This window comes from Perca flavescens, chromosome 13, assembly GCF_004354835.1.
Source record: "Perca flavescens isolate YP-PL-M2 chromosome 13, PFLA_1.0, whole genome shotgun sequence".
NCBI classification, from domain to species: domain Eukaryota; kingdom Metazoa; phylum Chordata; class Actinopteri; order Perciformes; family Percidae; genus Perca; species Perca flavescens.
The window spans coordinates 20,819,553-20,842,174 of NC_041343.1; the positions used below are offsets into that span (position 1 = coordinate 20,819,553).

The 22,622-nt window shown below is 39.3% G+C and overlaps 1 protein-coding gene across 4 annotated transcripts in view; it reads left to right on the top strand.

Moving 5' to 3' along the window:
• Nucleotides 1-21,054, top strand: part of grxcr2 (glutaredoxin and cysteine rich domain containing 2) — a 38,512-nt gene extending 17,458 nt beyond the window's left edge. For 2 of the 4 annotated variants that reach the window (XM_028596490.1, XM_028596488.1), the window contains exons 2-6: nucleotides 9,373-9,525; nucleotides 9,904-10,087; nucleotides 13,941-14,050; nucleotides 16,466-16,693; nucleotides 19,993-21,054. In XM_028596490.1, coding sequence (XP_028452291.1) covers nucleotides 9,469-9,525; nucleotides 9,904-10,087; nucleotides 13,941-14,050; nucleotides 16,466-16,693; nucleotides 19,993-20,166 — 753 coding nt within the window. In that variant the 5' untranslated portion in view covers nucleotides 9,373-9,468 and the 3' untranslated portion in view covers nucleotides 20,167-21,054. Of the gene's footprint in view, nucleotides 1-1,138; nucleotides 1,199-5,542; nucleotides 5,578-9,372; nucleotides 9,526-9,903; nucleotides 10,088-13,940; nucleotides 14,051-16,465; nucleotides 16,694-19,992 lie in introns of those variants that run through there. The other 2 variants (XM_028596487.1, XM_028596489.1) reach the window with 2 other exon arrangements.
• The last annotated feature ends 1,568 nt before the right edge of the window (nucleotides 21,055-22,622 follow it).

Sequence of the window (22,622 nt, forward strand, 5' to 3'; positions counted from 1 at the left end):
TGTCTCAGGTTTGCCTGTCTCAGGTTTGCCTAACATATTTTGACATGACAACTGCCGAGAGGTTTGGAATAGAAAGATATAAAAAGATCTATCATTTGGATAGAACAACTCCCTTCTTTCTAACCCTAAGCCTGCAAATTGAGCGTTTCATTCCACAAACTGCACATGGAGTTTGCTTAGTTGTCATGGAGATGGTTCAGTCTTCGTCACGTGACCTGAATAATTCAAATTCATTCAGTGTCTTGTCCAGGGCAAACTGCTTCACTGATGTAATGGTCCCCACAGCTGTCGCATGGGATGTCATACCCATCTGCAGCTTTCCTCTCTGGGGAGTCCTGCATGTTGCCTGTAGGGTGTAGCAGCAGAGATGTTGTTGATTCCTGACTTTGGGACTCAGGCTGGACATTCTGACAGCCCAGCCGTGTAATGCTTACCCACTGGCATGCTTTTGCTGGGGTTGGAGTGGGTTTCTCGTTAACAGTTCTATGTACCCAGTGGTGCTGAGTGCACCTTTTTCTCTCTGTCCTCCTCTTCACAAGTAAGAGCTGCTCTGTGTGTGGGGGCTCCTCACCTCTGAGCTTTAACGTTGTAATTTGGTGGTGAGTTACAATTAGGATCAGGTCTAGTGGGTTTTCTCAATCTTCTTTATCCTCCTGACAGCCTTCATATGAACACTGGTGTCTAATTTCTTTCTTCCTTTCCACTTGATGTTATTGTTGGGTGAAGCTGTTCATACTGGAGCAGTGCAGTTTGGTGACCGTGTTGTCCACATATCAGTTCCTGGTGTTAGGTGGGGTAGGAGCCGTTGTGAGAGCAATCTGTTTAAAGTGACTCACACACAAATTAGCTACAATGACCCCACTGTTCCTTTAGTTTGCTTTTAAAAAATACCCAAATGAGCATTTTAGGTTTTTTAGCCATGCTAGTGGCATGAGTGCGCTTGGCACACCTCTGACGCACTGGGCAGGACTGCGATCTGCGTCGCACCGCACAGTTCACGAGAAATAGTACCCTTAGTCTTATTTCAATCTTTACCTTAACTTCTGTTCTTAAAGCTACAGTGCGTAGTTTCTGTCTACCCCATGAGGATTTCTAAGTAACGACAACAAAACTGTTGGCGTGTCCACATGATACAAGCCTTCTGTGATCACCCACACACCTCCTCCACGTAGCAGACATGACGGACTCTCCAGAAGAGGTAATTACAGTATCTTCGCTCGATTTTCTGCACGTGAAAGTTGCCGGATGACACAATCTATTTAACATAGCCATACTGAGAAATACAGAGAGAGTTTTGTGAAGCTGAAAGTCTTAATTAGCTTTGTGTCGACTCATTTGGCAATGGCTTGAATTTAACAGATTTTCATTAGTATAACAAAGTTACGCACTAAAGCTTTAACTTGTTTTTGGGGAAAAAAACTCAAAAGCAGAATCGTGTTTGTTAGCACCACCTCTTGGCCAACATGAATTAATGTTTTAGATAAAGTAACTACAGTCACTTCACAAGCCATTTAAAGATGGGCCAAATGGGCCTTGCAACAAAATCATACTTCTAAAGCATAGTATCCTGCCATTTCCCTGCCATGATTCCCGTGCTGCTGTTCTCATTTTGACTGGGATAGCAGTTGGTAGAAACAGTCATGCATCATTTTTTGAGAGGGATGTTTTTTCTGAAGGTGAAATTCGAGTAGGAGGGGAGAGGTCATAGGTGGAAGCCTGTGTAGCATCCCATCCGCAAGTGGCTGCATGTGCTTAAGGATTCATGAGAACTGAACACCCATCTCCACCACCATACAGCGAATTAAAATAAGAGTGAAAATCTGTCCCAGTGAAATATTAAATATTAACTTGACTGTGACTTACAACATCTATCATTTGATAGAAATTGTAATTAAGATAATGAAGTTTAAATGCATTAGTAGTTCTATTTAAAACATTGCTGCTGTGGAACAGATTTTTTTTTAATGACAGTCTAATCTAATGTGTTGAAGGTTTCTGCTTTATCATCATTTAAGTCCCTTTGTAAACTTGGGCAACTTATGCTGTGTCAGCGTTTAAAAAAACAACCTAATTACTACTTAATTAAGCTGGATGTTTTTTTTATGGTGTGGTGAGGTGGTATTTTACCTGATTTATTCCTGAACAGGTACTGTAACATTTCCAAATCAAACCACTTCAAATCTCAATAATCATTTTGTGGTGAAAAAAAGTTAGTGTATAGTGTCAAAAATGTTTAGGAAGTAGGAAGTTTTTAAGCTCGACATGTTGGATCCTTTTAGTAATCAAGGCTACTTGTGACTGCATTATTGCAGATTCTTTTGGAATAAACATCTGAGTGACAAAACCCTCTAGCGAAGGAAGAAATTATGAGTGCAAAAGAGGAAGTAGGTGACTCAGTCTGCGGGTGCATCTGACATCTCTTTTGTGTGAATAAACAGTAGTGTGTATCTTTTCGGACACACTAAGCGGTAATTTTCAACATCACATCCTGAGAGCCTCCTTGCCGTTGAAGACGTAACCATGGTAACCCCTGCCGTCCTCCACTATAGCAGCATTGCCAGATAATGCTTGAATTACGGAAAGAGGAAATAACTAGACCAACAGTCATTTAAATATGTAGAAATGTAAATTAGAGGGTTATTGATGTTACAGAGCTCCTCGGTTTCTGTCTGTTTGTCTGTTATGAACGTTGTCGTTACTACCGCATTGCATTGTGGGATATTTATGCCGGCGTAGTGTCTAGTATTGCATACACTATATTTTTTATATTTTAACGGAAACTGTATGCAGTTCGTGTACTATTGGTTTCATACTACTAAGGTTTTGGACCTAAAAAATCTCACATCCCGTTTTAGCTTACTAAATAGCATGTTAGTATGGAATTTTGGACGCACCCTGCATATGGAAGGATGGCTCAACAAAACATCAGACCTTAACATGGGAGACAGCTGTTTGTTTTTTGTGTCGATCTGACAGTCTACCTTAGTGTTTATTATTGTAACCAGGGCAACAGAGGTCTTTTAACAGTGATTTGTAATGATTTTGGAATGCACAGACAAATGATATTGTCTTGCTATATTCTATATGTTGTTCTAGAGGACATGGACAAACTCCTATTAATATATATATAGATATATATATATATATATATATATATATATATATATATATATATATATATATATATATATATATATATATATATATATATATTTTTTTTTTTTTTTTTTTTTTTTTTTTTTAAGATTTTAGTACAGCTATCTCATTGTTTAGCTCTTACAGTGTCTTATATTATAATCTATCAAAAGCTTTTAAACTTGGGCCCTGTCCATGAAGATCATATGGATAATTATATTTCATTCGCTGAATAGCTGTAACAGAGGTAATAAAACCATAGTGAGAAAGACATTTGTGAATTAGATGAACAGCAGCCCTAATATATTGTCTGAGCTGCTGATCGTTTTTCTTATTTTGTCTGTAACCTTTAGAGAAGATGTGACATTAGTGCCTTCAGATATGGTTTATGACAAATATGGTCTTTCCCATTCATCTGTAGCTTAAACACTTCCCTCTTATCTCTCCTTGGTTCCCTCTCATAGTCCCATCCCTCTCTCTCCCTCCACCTTAGTCTCCCCCTCTCTTTCTTTCATATTCCTCCTCCCTCCTGCCTGTCAGCTACCTGAGACTCAAAGTACAATCTGAGTTTGGTGCCGAAATGGGCAGAGAAAAAGAGATGGTGTAGAATAATAGTGGTTTCCATTTTAAATGGCAAAACACCAGGTGATCATTACCTCCTCACCAAAGTCTGCTGACCTGAGGGTGCAGTCCATCGTTAGAAACTCCTTGTATGACACTGCTGATATGGATGTCAGTTAATACAATTCCCCGTGGGAGGATAGTGTAGACTACAGTTAGCCGTTACTTTAGCAACAAGTAATGTTAGCCTGAAGCTAACGTTATCTGTCCAAAACTCATTAAATCACTTTGATACTGTATTTGCTGTCATCAAACTGGTCTTATAACTTTTATGACATCTTAATGACAAGTCCAAATTGTTGCCCTTTTACTTGAGGTCAAGGAAAACTATTCATGATACAATTATAATGGTCTCATGACAGCCAATGTGAAAACCAACCACTTGATAACAGTTTAATGTAATGTTAACAAATAAAGCTAAATAGTTTCTTAACATTTTGATAATTAGGCCTGCCATGACATATTTATGGTTATGTTGTCTAAGTTAATGTCAAGTAGTCATTACAAAGACATTGACAGGTTATATTGTCTTGCTTAATGTCAGGTTGTGATAACACAGAGATTGTTGTTTTTGTTAATGTCAAGTTATCATAACACAAACATCTCGAACAATGCTAACTTTGCATTAACCCTCCTGTTGTCCTCAAATTTGACCCGTCTTCAAAAAGTTTCTATATCAGAAATTTGGGTTTCTTTCAACCAAATTGTCAAAAGAAAAAACGTGTATGGTTCCATACAACGCTCTTCACAAGTAAATTAAATGATCAGCTCACTACTTTCATTGAATTTGGGTGTTTTAGTCCATTTTATAGCATTTTAAAAGAACGTCAGATAAAGCGCAGAAAAAATCAACAAAAACATCAGAAAAAGTGACCAAAAAATTTGAAAAGTGACTAAAACGTCAAAACATTTCCAAAACATCCGGAAAAGCGACAAAGGTGTCAAAAAAGACGACCAAAGAATTGAACAAAGTACGTAAATATTTTTACACAGAAAAGCAAAGTTGCACGGTCGACGGGACGACAACACAGGGGTTCAAAGTGTCATCATTTACCGAATGACACGTAATGAAAACAGCCATGAACATTCAAAAAGACACCTTCATATTAATGACAGGTGTCATGTCATAGTTATGACGGTGTCACCAGGCACGGCGTTATGGGTGGGCCTGACGGGCCTAGGCCCACCCACTTTTCAACAGGCCCACCCAAAACATTTCCTCAAAAAACATTAATTAATTAATATATTATAATTTGGTGAAGAATTATTAAAAATCGGCAAATAATCTCATAATTTGTGCTAAAATTGTCTAAATGTTTAGTTTTCAAAAACAATTTAAAAAAACTGGTCACGTCTATTTTTATGTTTCTGCGCAAGTTCAGCAGACAGTGAGGTTCGGATCGGATGTAGCTTGTCGGTATGCTAGGCTAGCTCCCAGTGATCTGAGAGTGTGAAAATAATTTCCAGTAAAGGACAAGGTTGCAACAGTCGTTGTTTAGGTACCTTAAACGTGCACGAACGGTCTCCGAGTCATCGCTGCAACCAGTAGATGAAGGAGAGCTGAGATCCACAACGCCGAGCACATCTTTGTCTCGGACACCGCAGGATGCTAACGCGGCTAGCGCGGTTAGCGCGACCAGCGCGACCAGCGCCGGTGCTAGCCTTTGCCTCTGCCTCGCGAGTGGATGATATAGCCCCTATGGATATAGTCCTGTGGATCGGTCTTCCGTGGATGAGCCCGCAACTCAACCAGTGCTAAAGTATCCGGTCACTTCTTCTGCTGAGTTTTATTGTGTAGGACCGCCAGAGGATAACAGTAAGGTATGGGGCTACTCTGCCTACTGTATTATGTCGTTATATGAGATGGATGGATTAAAATAATCAATTCATAACCCGCTACAGAAGCTGCAGACCCAGTTCTATTTCTATAACAGCTTGTTACTGTTGTCAAGTTGTTTTTCCCTCATGCTTGTTATGGCCAATAATGCTTTAGGGCTTGTTAATGCGATTTATTTATTTTTGTTAAACATGTTTTTAACATGAATCATCACACTAAAGTAAGGAAATAACTTGAGTCTTGTTTTACATGACAGATAACGTTGTCAATGAACACGTTCTATGGCCAAGTATTGATTGAAACTGTCGGGCAGTGTTGTTGATTTGTATATTGTTGAAAACTTAAAACAGTTGAAAAGAATTGTGAAATATTCGGCATCATGTTATACGAGCAGAACTAAACTATGTTTTGGGGAAATATTAGATTCCTGACCACTTTTACAGTCTATAGGCCTTAGGTTAGGAGAGATGCGCTATAGCGCAGCCAGGTATGGTGCGTAATGGAGATTCCAAAGCGCTCTTCTTTTGGGCAGAATCAAGGAGAGCGATCGCGGATAGGTCCGTCCTTTGCTCCGAAACTTTTTACAATGCAACAACATATAAATAGCATCAAGCTGTTACAATCTTTATTATGTAAGCACATATAATATATATAATATAACAGTATATTAGCCATTCATTTGTATTGGGTTAAACAGGGATTTGATAACGTTTTTAATTTAAGGCCCACCCACAATTGGTCTGGCCCATCCAAAACTGGAATCCTGGCGCCGTGCCTGGGTGTCACGTCAGTCTTATGCACACCCCTTCAAATAAAGTGTTACCAAACGATTTAGAGAGGAGAAGCCTGCACTCCTCATGCTCCTACCTGGTTTGTTGATACAGCATAAGAGAGTTTCGATTATAATTTACTAATCCACAACAGTTAGCATGTAGGGTTTGATTCAGGCCACCTGGGGAATATATTTCTATTTAGGTTTAAATGTGCAGCTCAATGAGGCTTGTCTTTGCACACTTGGGTCCAAATGCATTATCAACCATGTTTAAAACCAAAACTATTATTGCTCAGTTTCGATCTGTACCATCAGAACGCTGAAAATGGATTAGATGAAGATCTATAGCGAGCAGAGAGCATGTACTGTACCTGAGCAATGGAGATCATATTGCGTATTGTATTTAGGGAGGATAATGGGGATGATGAACTGTTAATGTGAAGAGACAGATTTACAGTGGCAATCATTTAAACCGAAAGCAGCCAGAATCCTGACACATTAAACGATTCCTTCACTGTGATGCACCCAAAACAATTTCTCGCTTGAGTGACCGTACTTGCTTGTTCTGCAATCTGATTAAGCTGACTCTCGGTCAGGGAAGCGACGAGAGGGGGTCTCTGTCTTATCACAGTTCTCTCTCTCTCTCTCTCTCTCTCTCTCTCTCTCTCTCTCTCTCTCTCTCTCTCTCTCTCTCTAAACCATCCATTCACTCTCAGCTTAATAACAGTCATCTGTAAGGATAATTGTAAGATTGATCTTGAGATGCATGGGGATAATGGCATCCATTTGTTCGATTCGTGTTTGTTCTATAAAATACCCCGTTGAAGATGCACAAAAAGTTGCCACTGCCATCAGCAGTTTCAAAATACAGTATAGATAATAACACTTTCCAAACCTCTTTATACTGAATAATGAAAATGCTGTATGTATGCATTTATGGATTGGTCATTGCACACACACACACACACACACAGACACACACACAAGGTCCAACATATGATGCCAGGATTTGACCTGACATTGACTCAGGAGAAAGGAGAAAGTGATGCAGACTTTAGTGCTCATAGATGTGATTGAAATCTTAAATTGGTCTCCGAACTGGTGATACAATTATGCCTAGAAGGATGCTGACGGCATGAATCATACCCTATTAGGTTTTATTAGAGTCAGATAGGAAAATTCTGGATATGACAAAAAGCAAAATCAGAGACGTAAGCAATACTTTTATATGATGGGAATATTAAATAAGAAAAATCAAAGGCCTGTGATTAGACTAATATTGCTTTATTTGGAATATAACCAATCTCAACGACTATTTGGCACTTGTGGGCCATTTAGTAAAATTCTGGTTTTCCTCCTTAATACACACTTTCAATTCAGGGAGTTTTTCAGTAAAACGGCATTTAAAGATCATAAAATTGGGAGAGTGATTTACTCCTGATTCCATAATGTGTTTAACATAAAGACTCCACAACATGGGTCATTGGACTGTAATGTACAAGTTGTGAGTCCAAATTAATAATTCTATGAATGTCGTGCTCACTGATAAAGTAAACTACTTTTAATTACAGAAAGTATAATAAACAGATGTCTGGTCATGCTGATAGTTCTTATGTTTAATCCACTGACCAGTTGATTTCAGTACTATATTTTATGTTACCAAAAAAAGAAGGGGATTCTGTATCGTGTTACTTATAGTCCAGTCATTTTAAGCCAAAATGGGGGTCAACCTAGGACAAATTGCAACAGAAGCAAACTCAACTGATTTTGTATCCTCAATATGTCCTGAGTATGGGGAAAAAAAGCCCCAAAAAATCCCATTAGGAGAAAGTTTCGAAAAAGACCCAAATATAGCCTATTCATATGCCTATTCATTCGTTTTCTCACGTGAATAGGGTAAAAATGTTTAACCTTTAGATATCACATGAAAATTACTGAGTTGATTACTTGCATTAAGACAAACTAAAAAAAGTTTTTTGAAATTTTTTGGTAACATGAGCAACTACTGTAAGTCAACACATCCCCCAGACTCTCTGGTCTTTACTGTGTCTAATGCATGGTAACCCTTTGTATTAGTCACACTAGTAGTGGGTAATTAAAGTTAAATACAAAATAAGGATACGTAATTTACCATATAATTGAAGCCATTATACTAGACAGGAAAACACTTAGCACATAGTGATTTAGTTAAAACCCTAATTGTATGACTCATCATTTCAAGTCCTTAAAGTGTAGCATAATGAGGGAGGAGGGGGGGGGAGGGGGATAATTGTATACTTTCAAGGATTTACTTCAATTGAAATAATTTTCTGTAAATAATTTTAAATTTGTAGTACATGAAATAGCTATGTGTGAAAACCTATTTTTTTATGTTTGACCTGAGATCTAATACTGTAACAGAGACTTATGTAGACTAGACTTGCAAAGAGACTGACTCAAACCTCACTGAGTCATGCAATAAAACTATAAGTCATGGAAGCACACTAAAAGCAAGGTGTTATGTCAGTAATCATAGGTATATTTTTGATAAAGGTTTTCAGTATGACAGCAACAGACATCAAATTTCATGGTTACTTTTAAACACGGATGGACTCGGCGCCAGTCCAATGACAGGCAGTCCTACAACTACTGTATCTAACAACTCCCACACACACTCAGCCTCACTCTCTTTCTTCCCCTTACACACACAAACACACAATACTCCACACAGGCTTCAACTACCTTCTATTCTGGTCATCATAATTATTTGATGACGCAGCTTCTGGTTTCGCAAGCACCCTTTTTGTACATAGGATCTAGCTTTGAATAATTTAGCACAGGGAGCTAAAAAGGTGGTCCTTTAAAACAGCAGGTACATTCAAACTTAGGAGGCAGGACACACGGAGAGAGCTTCATCTCATCTAGTCATCCACCCACTCCTTACACGCAGCTCTTCAGTCAGGCTCTTCAATCAAGCTGTATATCAATCCATTCTTTCATCCAAACATACATTCTTTTATCTCACCAGGCACCACAGTGTCTAGCTGATGTCAACTCACCTCAAGTAAGGAGCTTTCTTGGATGGGGTGACAGTCTCTCGGCGCCCCCTTCTCAATCAGCCACCATGGAGGAATTCCAGAGAAAACTGAATCAACACTATGAAGGCACCAAGCCCAGAAAGGTGAGTTATTTACAGAACCACTTTCTTACGAATTCATGGCTTTTTGAAGTAAGTAAAAAGTGTTGAGCAAAAGATGTATTGAGGTCATTGCCAAGCATTCTTTTTAAATGATTTTTATGCAGTTGCTTTAATACCAGTGGCATGCTTTAGCATAGCTGAAGCTGGTGTGCTTGAAGATAGTTCTCAGATTCTAATTGCATCTGATGTCAAACTGAATGAAGCACGATGTTAGATTGTATGTATGAGATGCTGCAAATGTTTGTATGCAGCCCTCTTGTCTTATCAAACATCATTTTGAATACCCAATAATCTTCTTTTTTCTGCTAACAAGCTATGCAAATAGAGTAAAAACCTGTCACCTTCAACTCCAAACCACAGGTGAGGTTCAAGCTGGCGTCATCCTACAGCGGTCGGGTGTTGAAGCATGTGTATGAGGACGGTCAGGAGCTGGACAGTCCAGAGGAGAAATACCCTCACAGCTTTGTTCACCGCAAGATCCCTCCCAGCCACCTGGAGGTGGAGCAGCTCTGTGGGTTTGAGGATGCTCATGGGGACCAACCGGGTGGGTTTTTATGATTGTGTAGCACACTACCACTGTGTATTACTTTATATGCACAGAGGTTTGTTTGTGTGGGCTGGAGGCCAACAAGATTTTCATATTACATTTGTATATGGTACTCCAGCCTATATTTTAGAGTGGTTTCCTTGAAATTGTTTTGGCATGTTTTTGCTTTCATAGTAATATAATGGCTGTGCATGATTGAGCCTGTGTTGTACAGTGTGTTTGTACTTGTGTGTGCACAGTAGAACTGCCAAACATTTCAAACCCTAAGAGTTGCAGCAATGTTTGTGGTGATGATGATGATGACGATGATGATGGGGAACATCTCAAGGCTACACAATTACAGGCCCAAAGCCCATATGTGCCCAGAAAATACTGTAATCGGTGTGGCATGTTCTCTACAGTATATATATTTTTCCAGTCATTTATTTTTTTCTGATGGCAAAGTAGAACATGCTGAGCTGAAACCACCACGTTTTTCTCACCCAGTTGTACATGTTGTCTCTGCTTTGATGATGCAGTTCACAATCTATTGCTAAAATAACATATGGCTGATTTCTAAGAGCAAATGGTATTACAGTCCACTACCATTTTACAGTCCACTACGCATATTAACTGCCACTTTGGCAGTTAATATGCAAGAAATTATATTTGGAATAGGATGAAACGCTGAAATACTTTGCAATTGTTAGTATGTTTATGATATTGTATACATTTCTACTGTAGTGAATGCATTATCAGAATTATTGTAAAGTGTGCAGTTAGTAGAATAGTCTGACATTTTGGGGAAATGCGCAAATGTGCTTTGTTGCAGGGAGTTAGATGAGAATTGATACCACACTCATATCTGTACGGTAAAAATTAAGCAACAGCAAGCAGCCACTTCATTTAGCTTAGCACACAGACTGGAAACGGGGGGACAGCTAGCCTGGCTTTGTCCAAAGGTAACAAAGTCAGCCTACTAGCACTTCTAAAGCTCACCAATTAACATATCTAATGTGTTTAATCTCTACAGAAACTGAAGTGTAAAAATTACATTTAGCCCTCTGACAAGGAGTTATGTGTCAAACAATTTCTTCTTCAGTAACTAAGTAAGGGGTGGATGATGCTATTCTGACATTAATGCACCTTTTGCACACTCATCTTGAGAAACCAAAGACTCATGCCAAGATTTTATTTGTGGACTTTTCATCTGCTTTTAACACTATGCAACCTAAGATTCTTGCAGACATTTTAGCTAGTGAATTTTCTATTGATACAGGTATTATTAATTGGATCATGGACTTTCTTACCAGTAGAGTCCAGCGGGTCAGAGTGGGCTCATCTCTGTCTGATTTGATGACAACATCCATAGGCTCCCCACAAGGATGTGTTCTATCTCCTTTACTATTTATTCTATACACAAATTCATGCACTAGCACTTTACAAAATAGGCACTTTATTAAATACGCTGATGATACAGTTTTAGTGAGTCTGCTACAGGACGGGGAGGTACTGTAGATCATGGGCCAGTTTTAGACTCCTTTTTAGAATGGTGCAATAATTCACATTTAATTTTAAATACCAATACGACCAAAGAAATGTCCATAGATTTTAGAAAGTCACAGCAATCCACCGACACTTTTATCAATGGTGGTGCCATTCAGGTTGTTACAAACTACAAATACCTTGGCATTGTACTGGACAACAAGCTTAAATGGGACTCTTGGACTGATCTCCTGCAGACTAAGACACAGCAAAGAATGTACTTTTTAAAGAAACTGCTTGTTTTTAATGTTAATAACAAAATGCTCCAAATGTTTTATACTGCTTTTATTGAAAGTGTTTTAACTTGCTGTATTATCTGCTGGTTCGGAAATGCCACTGAGTCTCAGAAAAAGACAATCAGAAAAACAGTCTTAACTGCCAGCAAGTTACTTGGGGTAACACTACCGAGCATTGAACACATTTACAAAGACAGACTGCTGAGAAAGGCTAATAACATTGTATGTGACCACACACACCCCCTGGCATCACATTTTAAACTACTGCCATCTATGCGTCGTTTCTGCTTACCCCTTCTGATCAAGAACAGATACAAATTTTCTTTCGTACCACAAGCCATAAAAGCCTTTAATCAGTCAGAATAAGCTAGTCGTCCAGCTGGTCTGACCATACCCAAGGGTGTATAGTGTATTGTAGTGTGTGATGTATATTCTTCATTTTTTGTTTGTCGGTGTCTGATATAATAATTATTTGTTTGTATTATGTCTGATGTCTTGTTATAAAGTGCCTTGCGATTGTGCCGCAAACCCCAACTGCCCCACGGCGACTGGACATGGAAATTTAAGTCTGCTCGTTTAAAAATGTTTTAATAAATTTGTATTCATGTTTCTAGTGAGAATGAACTACTTGCTCCAAAAAAACAGTAGTGTAAGTGTAGCCTCGTGAGACAGTCCTGATCTCGCGAGCTCCAGTTTTCCACTCGCAGATCAGTCTGGCATCTTGAGATAGAGAAAATTTGGAGCCGTTAGCCAAACGACCGGGCCAATCAGCGTTGGTTTTGAGGCGGGTTAGGTGGTGATAGACAGATGGTTTATCCAATCAGCTAACCAGGTCTGGGAACCTGAAATGGTGCCTTTTATTCCTAAATTCTCGTTACACAAACGGCAAATATCCTTTACCGACATGTTGCTTGCTTACTGAGCTAACGAGCTATGCTTTGCCTGCAGCAGCAGGGGCGGGCTTGTGGTTGTATTTTTATACGCTTCGTGGATCTGATTGGTTGATTTGGCCCGTCTATCACCAACATAGGTGATAGACAGATGGTTTATCCAATCACCTAACCAGTATTTTCACCCCTTTCCAAAAGTTCTCCAACGGAAAGTTCCCAGATGGATATGCCAAGCAAATGCGAAGCAATCCATCTGGCGGAGTCAGGTTAGTGTAAGTGGAATGTTAAGGAATTTTGAAAAAGCTAACCTGGTTGCTAGTCTTGCAATGCCAGACCCAGTGCTGCGGAGTAAGGTGTGGTTCCTCCACACATACATTGAAAGACAGGAGGAAAATAACGAGTTGTTTGCATTTCTTTAAAACAATCGCAATCGTCTTGGCCGTGCATCACACGTAGTAAACATTGTGGTTTTCTACAATTTTAAGCACTTTTGTCTTTGTTGTAACCAAATGAAGAAGTCGTACACATAGCACTGTATACTGCTACCTATAGGCATGTTGCTACAGTCTTATTATGAGTTAAATACCACCTAATTAGTTATTTTGTAGCTTGTGCAGCTGAAATTGGCTACAGACGCTCGGTTGCTATATGACAACAATGGCTTTAAGCCGAGTCTTGAGCAGGAAGCAGAGCAGTAGCCTAACGTTAACGTTAATCAAAATGTAATTTTCATGTATCAAACTGTGAAATATATTTGTGTAATATGTCAACTGGGTGAATAGAATCCTAAATGTTACTAAAAATCCATCTTTTCTCCGACTTGTAGTATTGTGTGACAAAAAGAACGCAACAACCCCGCGGTTATTCGTTTTCCGACATGGATGTGACGTCACACTCGAGCTACTAGTCGCAATTACAAGACAAAAAGAACGCACCACTAGTTGTTGTTCCCCGAAACTAACCAAGTTTTGCAAGGTGAGGCACATCCGGCTGAACATCTGGCGATTAGCCGGTAAATGAACTGTTGTTGATCCAGACAAGTCAGATACAGACTGGTACCTTATGATTGGTCATTGTAGGCTGTGGTCTCAGAGTTTCAAATGTGTAAGACATATGCACTTTTGTGGATGAAACATGAATATCGACTCTCTTGTACAAGTTCTCCCTCTATCCTGACAACATGTTTTGTTCTGTACCCAGGTGTCTATCCTCCAACAGGGCTCATTGCCCAGAGAATAAACGTGTACAGAGGAATGGGAAGTTACAAGCCTGCTGCAGGCCAGACTGAGAAAGCAGAGGGAGATTCCAAAGTAAGCCATACTGCTCACTGGTATTGATTTTATATATTTTGATCTTCAACAAGATCAGCTAAGATTAGATTTCACACTAGCAGTGTCAGTTTGGGCTGTCTAAATGTCAAGTACTGACAGTTTTTCTTGTCTTAATTCATTCTCCAGTGCAGTTTAAATTAACTGGAATTGAAAATGTTTAGATTTTGCTGAATGTTATTTTAAATGTCCATCATGGCAACAATTTGCTATCTTAAAAAAACCACAGTTTGGTAATAGAGAGTGTTAAGTAGCACCAGAAACATTGTCATCTCAACATATGTACTTATTTATGGATGTGATATGTAGAATTATTTTCTGCTATTTCAAACAACATCTACAGTACAGAAAAAGTTGGTTAACACCTTAAAATTATGATTAAGTGTTTATGACACCCTTTGAATTAATAAGTTACTAATTTTGGAGCATGATCACTATGCAGCATCTCTTTGGTTATACTTACATAAAGAGAATTATATTAAGAAAGTATCACAGCTCCTTGGACATTTTGTTATCTATTTTTTTTAAACCCCACAGAGCACAGAGAAGTCTACATATGCTGAAAAGCAAACTGACACACCAAAATAAACACATACACAATTACCAGCCAACACAGAGTCATTTAATGATGAATCCATACATCTTTAGAACAGAACAAGCAATCAAGACTTAAAATAGAAAATGAGAAGAATCCTTGGGTAATTAAAGCACCAACTGCATGCTGTTCTGTAAAAATTGTACAACAATTAAAGTGGAACAAATAATATACAAAACCACTACAACATTGCTCATCTGAAAGGAAAAACCACAGTTACCAAGCTGCTGTGGCGGTGGCTTCATTAGTGCAGCAGGCTGAGAGGGAGGTCAGCCACATCGCCTGCTGGCTTTAGTGTCTGTTTCATTCTTTTATCCTCCAAACAAAGGCACGCTTGGCCCTTGTGACCAAGGCCTGTATTTACCACATTTATCAGTTTAAAACAGCAATATGGATTTAGTTTATTCTTTCAAGGGCATTATTGAAAGGATGACACAGTGGTCCTGAAGGAGCTACTGTAACCACGATGAAAGTACAGGTTTTAGGAACAGTCGCACACTCGTCACCACAATACAAAAATGCAACCTACTGTCTCAGATCATTTGGAAAAGTTCCCAAACACTATGGCCAAAAAATGAGTTGGTAAAGTCATAAATCCCAGGGATTAGCAAATTAATCACTAAGTCATTGGCAATCAACAATGCAGTCCTGCCGATATGTAGTTAAAAGCTGATACATTTTTCCCATAAACATGAATTTTTCTGATTCACTTTCCTCATAGACAATATTAATTGACTTAATGTTGGAGCACTTCTACAGCATGGATCGGCATGAAACGCTTCCAGTTAAATCATTAGTGTAAGAGGTAAACAAACTGTGATTTAAAAAATATCTGGTTCATAGAAAGTTAAAGGTACAAGCCTGTGTACATAAAAACTGTGAGACTGTAGAAGTTAACTCCAACTCTAATGCAAGGTGCATTTTGGCAAGAAACCTCAAAAAAAAAATTATGTTATGTTTTGGCTCAATTTTGGAATTATTTAGCAACTATGTTGCCGGTTTTGCGTTCTGAAATGTGCTTTGTTTCGCACCTTTGACCGGCTTCTTCTCCATGGCAACGGCAGCTTAGGCTCATTGATGATCTATTGTAGTATTTTGAGCTGTCCATCATGCCAAAATGACTGATATCATTACATAAACCTATAGGGTCATTACATTATCCAAGAGACTCCTGTTTCTATGTCAAGTAACATTGAGGATGCTGTAGAAACATTTTAAATGATAATACAGAATAAGGAAACCAGTGGCTCCCCACACTTCACAACTTTAGTCATCAACTTCTGCATCCTTCAAGGAAAATGTACACCTTATACTCTTACCAGTGATATATACGTTTCATCTCTGGACCAACTTGGTTGTTTTGTTCCCATGGACAACTAAATGTAGATTACATAGATCCAGTTAAATGCAATAAATGTTTTGCTAGTATTCAAGATCAAGTCTTTCCCTCCAGGCTCTACTGTAGATAGTCATACAGTAGGAAATCTATGTTAAAAAAAGGAAGTATTGTATTTTCCAATTTCTCCACCACCAGAAGCCAGAACACAGCTACAAAGTATGTTGTGTTTTACACAAGGGGCGTGACTCTTCAGCTGCATTCAACTAGAGAACCTCTTCTCACCCACACATAAAGCCCACAGCTAAATGTGGACACGCTCTCTCAGTTGCAGGAATGGAATCTGGGCATTGTGGGAAATATCTAAAACAAATCTAGGCTAATTAAAATGCTTAATTTTAGGATGCACCAGCTGTTGTTAATATTAACTGACGGAGGATTATCTGACACGTGCTGTTTTCTTCAGTCTTCAGTGTTGGACTTTGGTAAGATAATCATCTACACCAGCAATCTGCGAATCATCAGAGCACCACCAAGGAAGCCTGAAGCATTGCGGCACCACACAGTGCCCCCTGTGGACTTGGATGGATACCCAAAAGCCAGGGAGAGGGGGAGCAGGAGGAGGGCTAAAGCTCTTTGTACACAGGATGGGGAAGAGAAGGCGGAGAAACATATTAGCGATACAGAGACCAAGGTAATGATCCTCTAGTATGGTGCGATTTTTAACACCTTGCTCCTATTTCTTGGTATTCTCTGTCTCAGTCTATGTCACCATATTCTCCCCTTCCTTCCCGCTCTCTCTATCTCTGCATATGTCTACAGCTATCCTTTCTTCACTTTATCTGTGCTTTCAAGACCGTAACTGCAGGATTGTCTGTGCAGCCATATTGTTGCAATTTGAAGAGACTGTTCTCCCCCCAAAAATGCCCACATAAATCGTTTATTCAAGCAGCAGTTTGGCTCATTTATGTTCATAGTGGGGCGCCCTCTATTGCCATAGTAATTATGACAGGAGCAAAGCAGGAAGTAAGGTGACAAAGTATAGTATGAGGTGGCTCATGAGTCAAACAAACAGGACTTTTTACTTTACAGACCAAACGAAAAAAAAACTGAACTATGTCACGTTAAGTAACGTAACTGATGTACTGATTTTAACCAAGCGGTGTGTGCCAAAAACGGCAGTTCATTGTGTGGCCACTGGAGGCTGGCTCCAAAAGGCCCAATTTTACCGTTTAGAGCCTGGTACAAAAAAATGGTTTTGGTCTCCTTTCATTTCCTCATTTAAATTATATCCAGACTTAAAGGTCCCATGGCATGAAAATGTCACTTTATGAGGTTTTTTAACATTAATATGCGTTCCCCCACCCTGCCTATGGTCCCCCAGTGGCTAAAAATGGCGATAGGTGTAAACCGAGCCCTGGGTATCCTGCTCTGCCTTTGAGAAAATGAAAGCTCAGATGGGCTGATCTGGAATCAAGGTTAGCAAGGTTCTCTGCTTTGCCCGCCCAGAGAATTTGGCCCGCCCATGAGAGAGAGACATCATGGCTTTCAAACGAGCAAAGTGGCAGTTTGTCAAGGCCACACCCCCACCCTCCACCTTGCCCCCTTCCTCTCTCCTCCTCAATAGCTACAGACACAGAAATGGCACATACTGGCTGCATTGTGGGACTGGGTCTAGTGGCTGTAATTCTGCACCAAGGCTGAATTGAACTCCAGTATTAGGGGACCACTTTTGCCCAAAGAGCACCATTTTTTAAAGGATTAGGGCATTCCACTTTGAGCCAACATCAGGGCACTGGTCCAAATTAGCCACAAATCTTTTTCTAAACTTAACTATGTAGTTTTGTTGCCTATGTTGCAAAAAAACATTGAAATGTTAATGACGTGTTTAAGACCACGACTGTTACATTCTCTGGTTTAGTTATGGGAATGCAAAACGCTCCTGTGGGTGGTATTTCCTGCCACCACTAAGAACGCTACTTTATAAAGAGCTTCTATGGGTCGTATTAGGGGGTAGGAATAAACAACCTATATCGTTTTATGGTTTGGGGGACTTCTTGAATTTGAAACTGTTCACAGATTGGGGTTTATTCTCGTCCTACAATCTCCTCTGTTTCCTTGTAACTGCCACCTTATTTCCATGCTTCTCTCTTCTTTTGCTGTTGCCCCCTCCCGCTGCAACAACTGCCACCCCATTGTCCTAGTATTATCTATCAACTGTGAACACATACTGATGAGTCCACAGTTTTACTCTGCCCTTGCAGCATTTGCTTGCCACTTGCCAGCCCGCAAGGATACCCAGCTTGCTATTATCCCCTCCCGCTCACCTCCTTGGCTGATTACTACTCTCTTCCCCTCACTCCCTCCATTCTTTTCTCACCTTTCTCGTTATTTTCTCATTTTCTCTGCATCTAAATGAAAAAAGTTCATTCTCAGCTTTTTCTTCCATTATTTGGCAATCTCACTCCTCTTTGTTACTTTCTTTACTTTATCATCTTTGCCTTTGTTGCCCAAACTCCAAAGTAGTTAATTTTTCACTTTTTTTTTTGTTTGTTTTTGTTTCTTTATTTCTACAGACTTTGATTCATACATAGTGTAGCAAATTTGCAACTGTTTACCCAGTCTGGACTTAGATTTCATAACTGCTAATCTTCACAATGAAATGCGTGACTATATCATTAAACCCTACTTGCAGCGTAGGTTTAGATGTACCGAAACTCTACACTAAGTCAAACCATTAATCATAAAAAGAAAAAGCTTGTGTGCAGTGAAATGTTGTGATGGTTGAACACTTTCACCTGCTGTTTGTGGTGCATTTCAGTCAATTGTGGTCCAATGGTTACGGATTATCTGATTAAAGGTGTAACCAGTAGTCTTAAAGGAGCTGTACTTGATATTCAGAGCATTTTGTTTGTGGCCCTTAAATTCTTAAATACACTTTTCTAGTGGTTTACGACATCCATTACTGTGTAAAGATTTACATCTTCTGTTTGTATCCACCACTTGTGTCATCAATAATCTACAGGCAGCTGCTTGTTGTTATAAATTGAGTTGTAATGACCAGCTGTATAAATGGCCGGCTGGCTGTACATTATCCCGCAACTCGGCTATTTACCAAAGGCGTTTTAATTATAAATATTAAAGTGCTCATATTATGCTTTTTGGCTTTTTCCCTTTCCTTTATTGTGTTATATCTTTTTTTGTGCATGTTATAGGTTTACAAAGTGAAAAAGCCCAAAGTCCAGCCCAAAGGGACTTACCATCTCCAACAGAAAACATTGTTCACAAACTGCTCCAAACAGCTCTGTTGTAGTCCAGCCTTTACTTCCGTGACGAACGGGAGTCACTTTGTAACACACGTTATAATGCTCACCTAGCTGCTAGCATGGCACGCCCTCATACTCTGCTTCTGACTGGCTAGTAGTCCTTACCTAGCTACTGCGCATGTGCGACTCCCAACAAAGATGGAACAGAAGTGTGATGCCTCACTCTGTAGATTAAACGGAGAGCTCAACACATAGGGTGAAAAGAGGAGCTGCAGCAATGTACAGTACAACAAAAATATGGTGTTTTTTGAAAATGAAACCATGTAAACCTATTCTGATACATATATAAATACAATTATGAATTATGAACCTGAAAATGAGCATAATATGAGCACTTTAATGGAAAACTCCTTTGTCGTTAAGGTTGTTCAGTGTTTTCGCTATTTATGAACTGGCTAAAGGTGTTGCAAGTTAATCAGCTTTGCAGTGTAATCATTTGTAATTTATATTAATGTAAAATGGTGGTTTATTATAGATTATTGGTGCATTTGATTCTACATTTAAATATACATACAGCAAAAGACTTTTCAGTTCCATCTCTATCCATATGTTGTTGTCTTTCTCACCCATTCCAACCTCTTCCTCCCTTTCTTACCCTGTGCCTAACCTTATAGTTGCTCTTTTTCACCTCCTCTTCTCCCTTCTAATGTGTTTATTCTGTCTCCAGGAGGCCGACAGCTGCCAGCATTGTGGCGGTTCGGGCTGCGCTCCCTGCTCTCTGTGTCACGGTAGCAAGCTGTCCATGCTGGCGAACCGCTTCAATGAGTCCATCAGTGATCTGCGTTGCCAAGCCTGCTACCCCCATGGTCTGGAGAAGTGCCAGTCCTGTTCCAGCAAATAGAGAGAGAGAGAGAGAGATAGAGAGAGAGAGAGAGAGAGAGAGATAGAGAGAGAGAGAGAGAGAGAGACTATGTGCTATGGGTTTTAGCACAATTGTCTCAGCGGCAATATTGCTCTAATCCAAAGTGTTCTTGGTGGGGTGTTTCGAAGCACTACTAGGAAACATAAGCCATCATTGGAAAGGGGAATTATGAATTGTGCAGCTGGCACAAAATCATAAAATACAATTACTGTGTGCAGTGAACATAGCTTGCGATAACACAAACACATAATCACCTCATTGTTGTCACATTATTTTGCATCTGCACCCTTCTTCCTGATAAAACCGGGTTCCACAACAGTTATCAGTTTAATTAAAATGATGCAAACATGTTTGCTTTGTATTTCATATACTGGAAAGGCTGCCCTGTTCCTATCTCTCTCTCTCTATTCACCAGGGAGAATAAAACCTTTTATATCCCACATGATTTACTGTATGAGGGTAACTGATGCCTTCTTTTTCTTCAAAAATGGGGAAAAAGCGACTGAGAGATAAGAGTTTGAGATGGAAGGAGAGAATATGAACTGAGGTGAGAGTGAGTAAGTCATAGGAGACAGTTGCATGGTAACAACATTAATTTTATCAATGATTAAAGTGCACAACCAAACAATGCTGAAATGCACTCCTGCTTTAAGGATGGTAAAAGGATGACACAGAATGTGTTCATCGCATTTTGCATTTAAGCTACTGTAATTAGTGAGTAAAGAAGATGCAAAAACACAAAAAGCCACATTTTAAGTAAAACATATTGACTTTGGGTGGAGTATTACTTTAAGATGAGATAGAGATGAGAAAAGGAAAACAGTTAAAGGAACACGCCAACTTATTGGGACTTTAGCTTATTCACTGTATCCCCCAGAGTTAGAGAAGTCCATACATACCTTCTCATCTCTGTGCGTGTCGTAACTCTGTCTGGCGCACCCACCGCTAGCCTAGTTTAGCACAGATCCGGAAGGTAACCGGCTCCATCTAGCCTACTGCTCCCAATATATAAATATTAACACCTATTTTCCTATTTACATGTTGTGATTTGTATAGTTACAGCGTGTACAATTAACAAGGTCACACGCAGCCATTTTCTAACCGTATACATACTGGGAACTATATTCTCAGAAGGTGACACGCACAGAGATGAGAAGGGTATGTATGGACTTATCTAACTCTGGGGGATATGGTGAACAAGCTAAAGTCGCAAATAAGTCGCTGTGTTCCTTTTTAAATAAATTACAATAATAGGCCCACTCAGGAGGTTAAATGGTGGCAATTACAATGTTGTTGTTTTTAAAATTAGTCTCATTCTCAGGTTATTGCCATACAAATTAGTTTCAAAGCTTTACCCACACAGTATATGAATGAAATAAAACTCATAATTTGTATTGTGTCCAACTGCTATTTATTTATTTATTTTGTATTAGATTAATAAAACAGCAGGATTATCATATCAACAACACCCCTGACTGACTGTAGTCTATAAAGATAGCGAAGGTCATAGATGGTCACCATATGTTTTTTTGCAGTGTGCATGAGTCAAGGATTCATTCTCTTGCTATCACATCAAAAGTGTTTGATATGTACGGCTGTAATCCGGCAAAAATCGAGTCGAAGCACCATCGTAATTCAAACGGCAACGTCTATGACTGTAATGTGTGAAAGTCATTCCTTAAATGTTTGATGTTTTCACGCTGGGTTAGGAATGTTTGTTTGTGTGTTCCCAGCTTAAAAAACTAAATGAAACATAACAATAAAAACAAATGCAACACACTGCATAATTCCTAGTCATTACATTTTAGTCATAACTGCAATCAACCACAATGTTTTGTGCCATTTCGGGATGATTTAACTGGAAAGGAAACACAAAAGAGTAATATTGCCTCAATAGCAAATGGTTTCAGCTCTGAGTGATCACCTTCATGCAATTATGCATTTTGTCTGTGGCGACATCAGCATCTTCCAGGATTACATTAACCCATTACAAGCTAACATAAATTCTCCCTGTAAGGTTTAAACATTAGTCATGTTGAACACATAAGTTTTGCATTTGACTTCTGTTTGCAGATGGGTGAGTTACCAGTTTTCCTTTTTTCAAAACAATACAGATAACAAAGCCCTTTTTAATATGAATACCTGCTCCATAATCAGATATGAACTGCACTAAGCCACAGGATGTTTTTCAGTGGCTTTTGAAATTGCATTTCTTTCAACACTATCCTTATGCTGCAAGGCAGAGATGATCAATCAAAATCAGTACTAGCAGTTGAAAGCACTGACCAAATCCTCTAAGGTGCCGGGGACCCAAAGTCACGCCAGAAAAAGCACCCCCGGACCATTACAGCCCACTATCCCTGCCCCTATACCTATCTTTCTGCTGGCATTGCCATTATTTTGTCTTATTATGTTAGATAGCCTCACACTCTGTT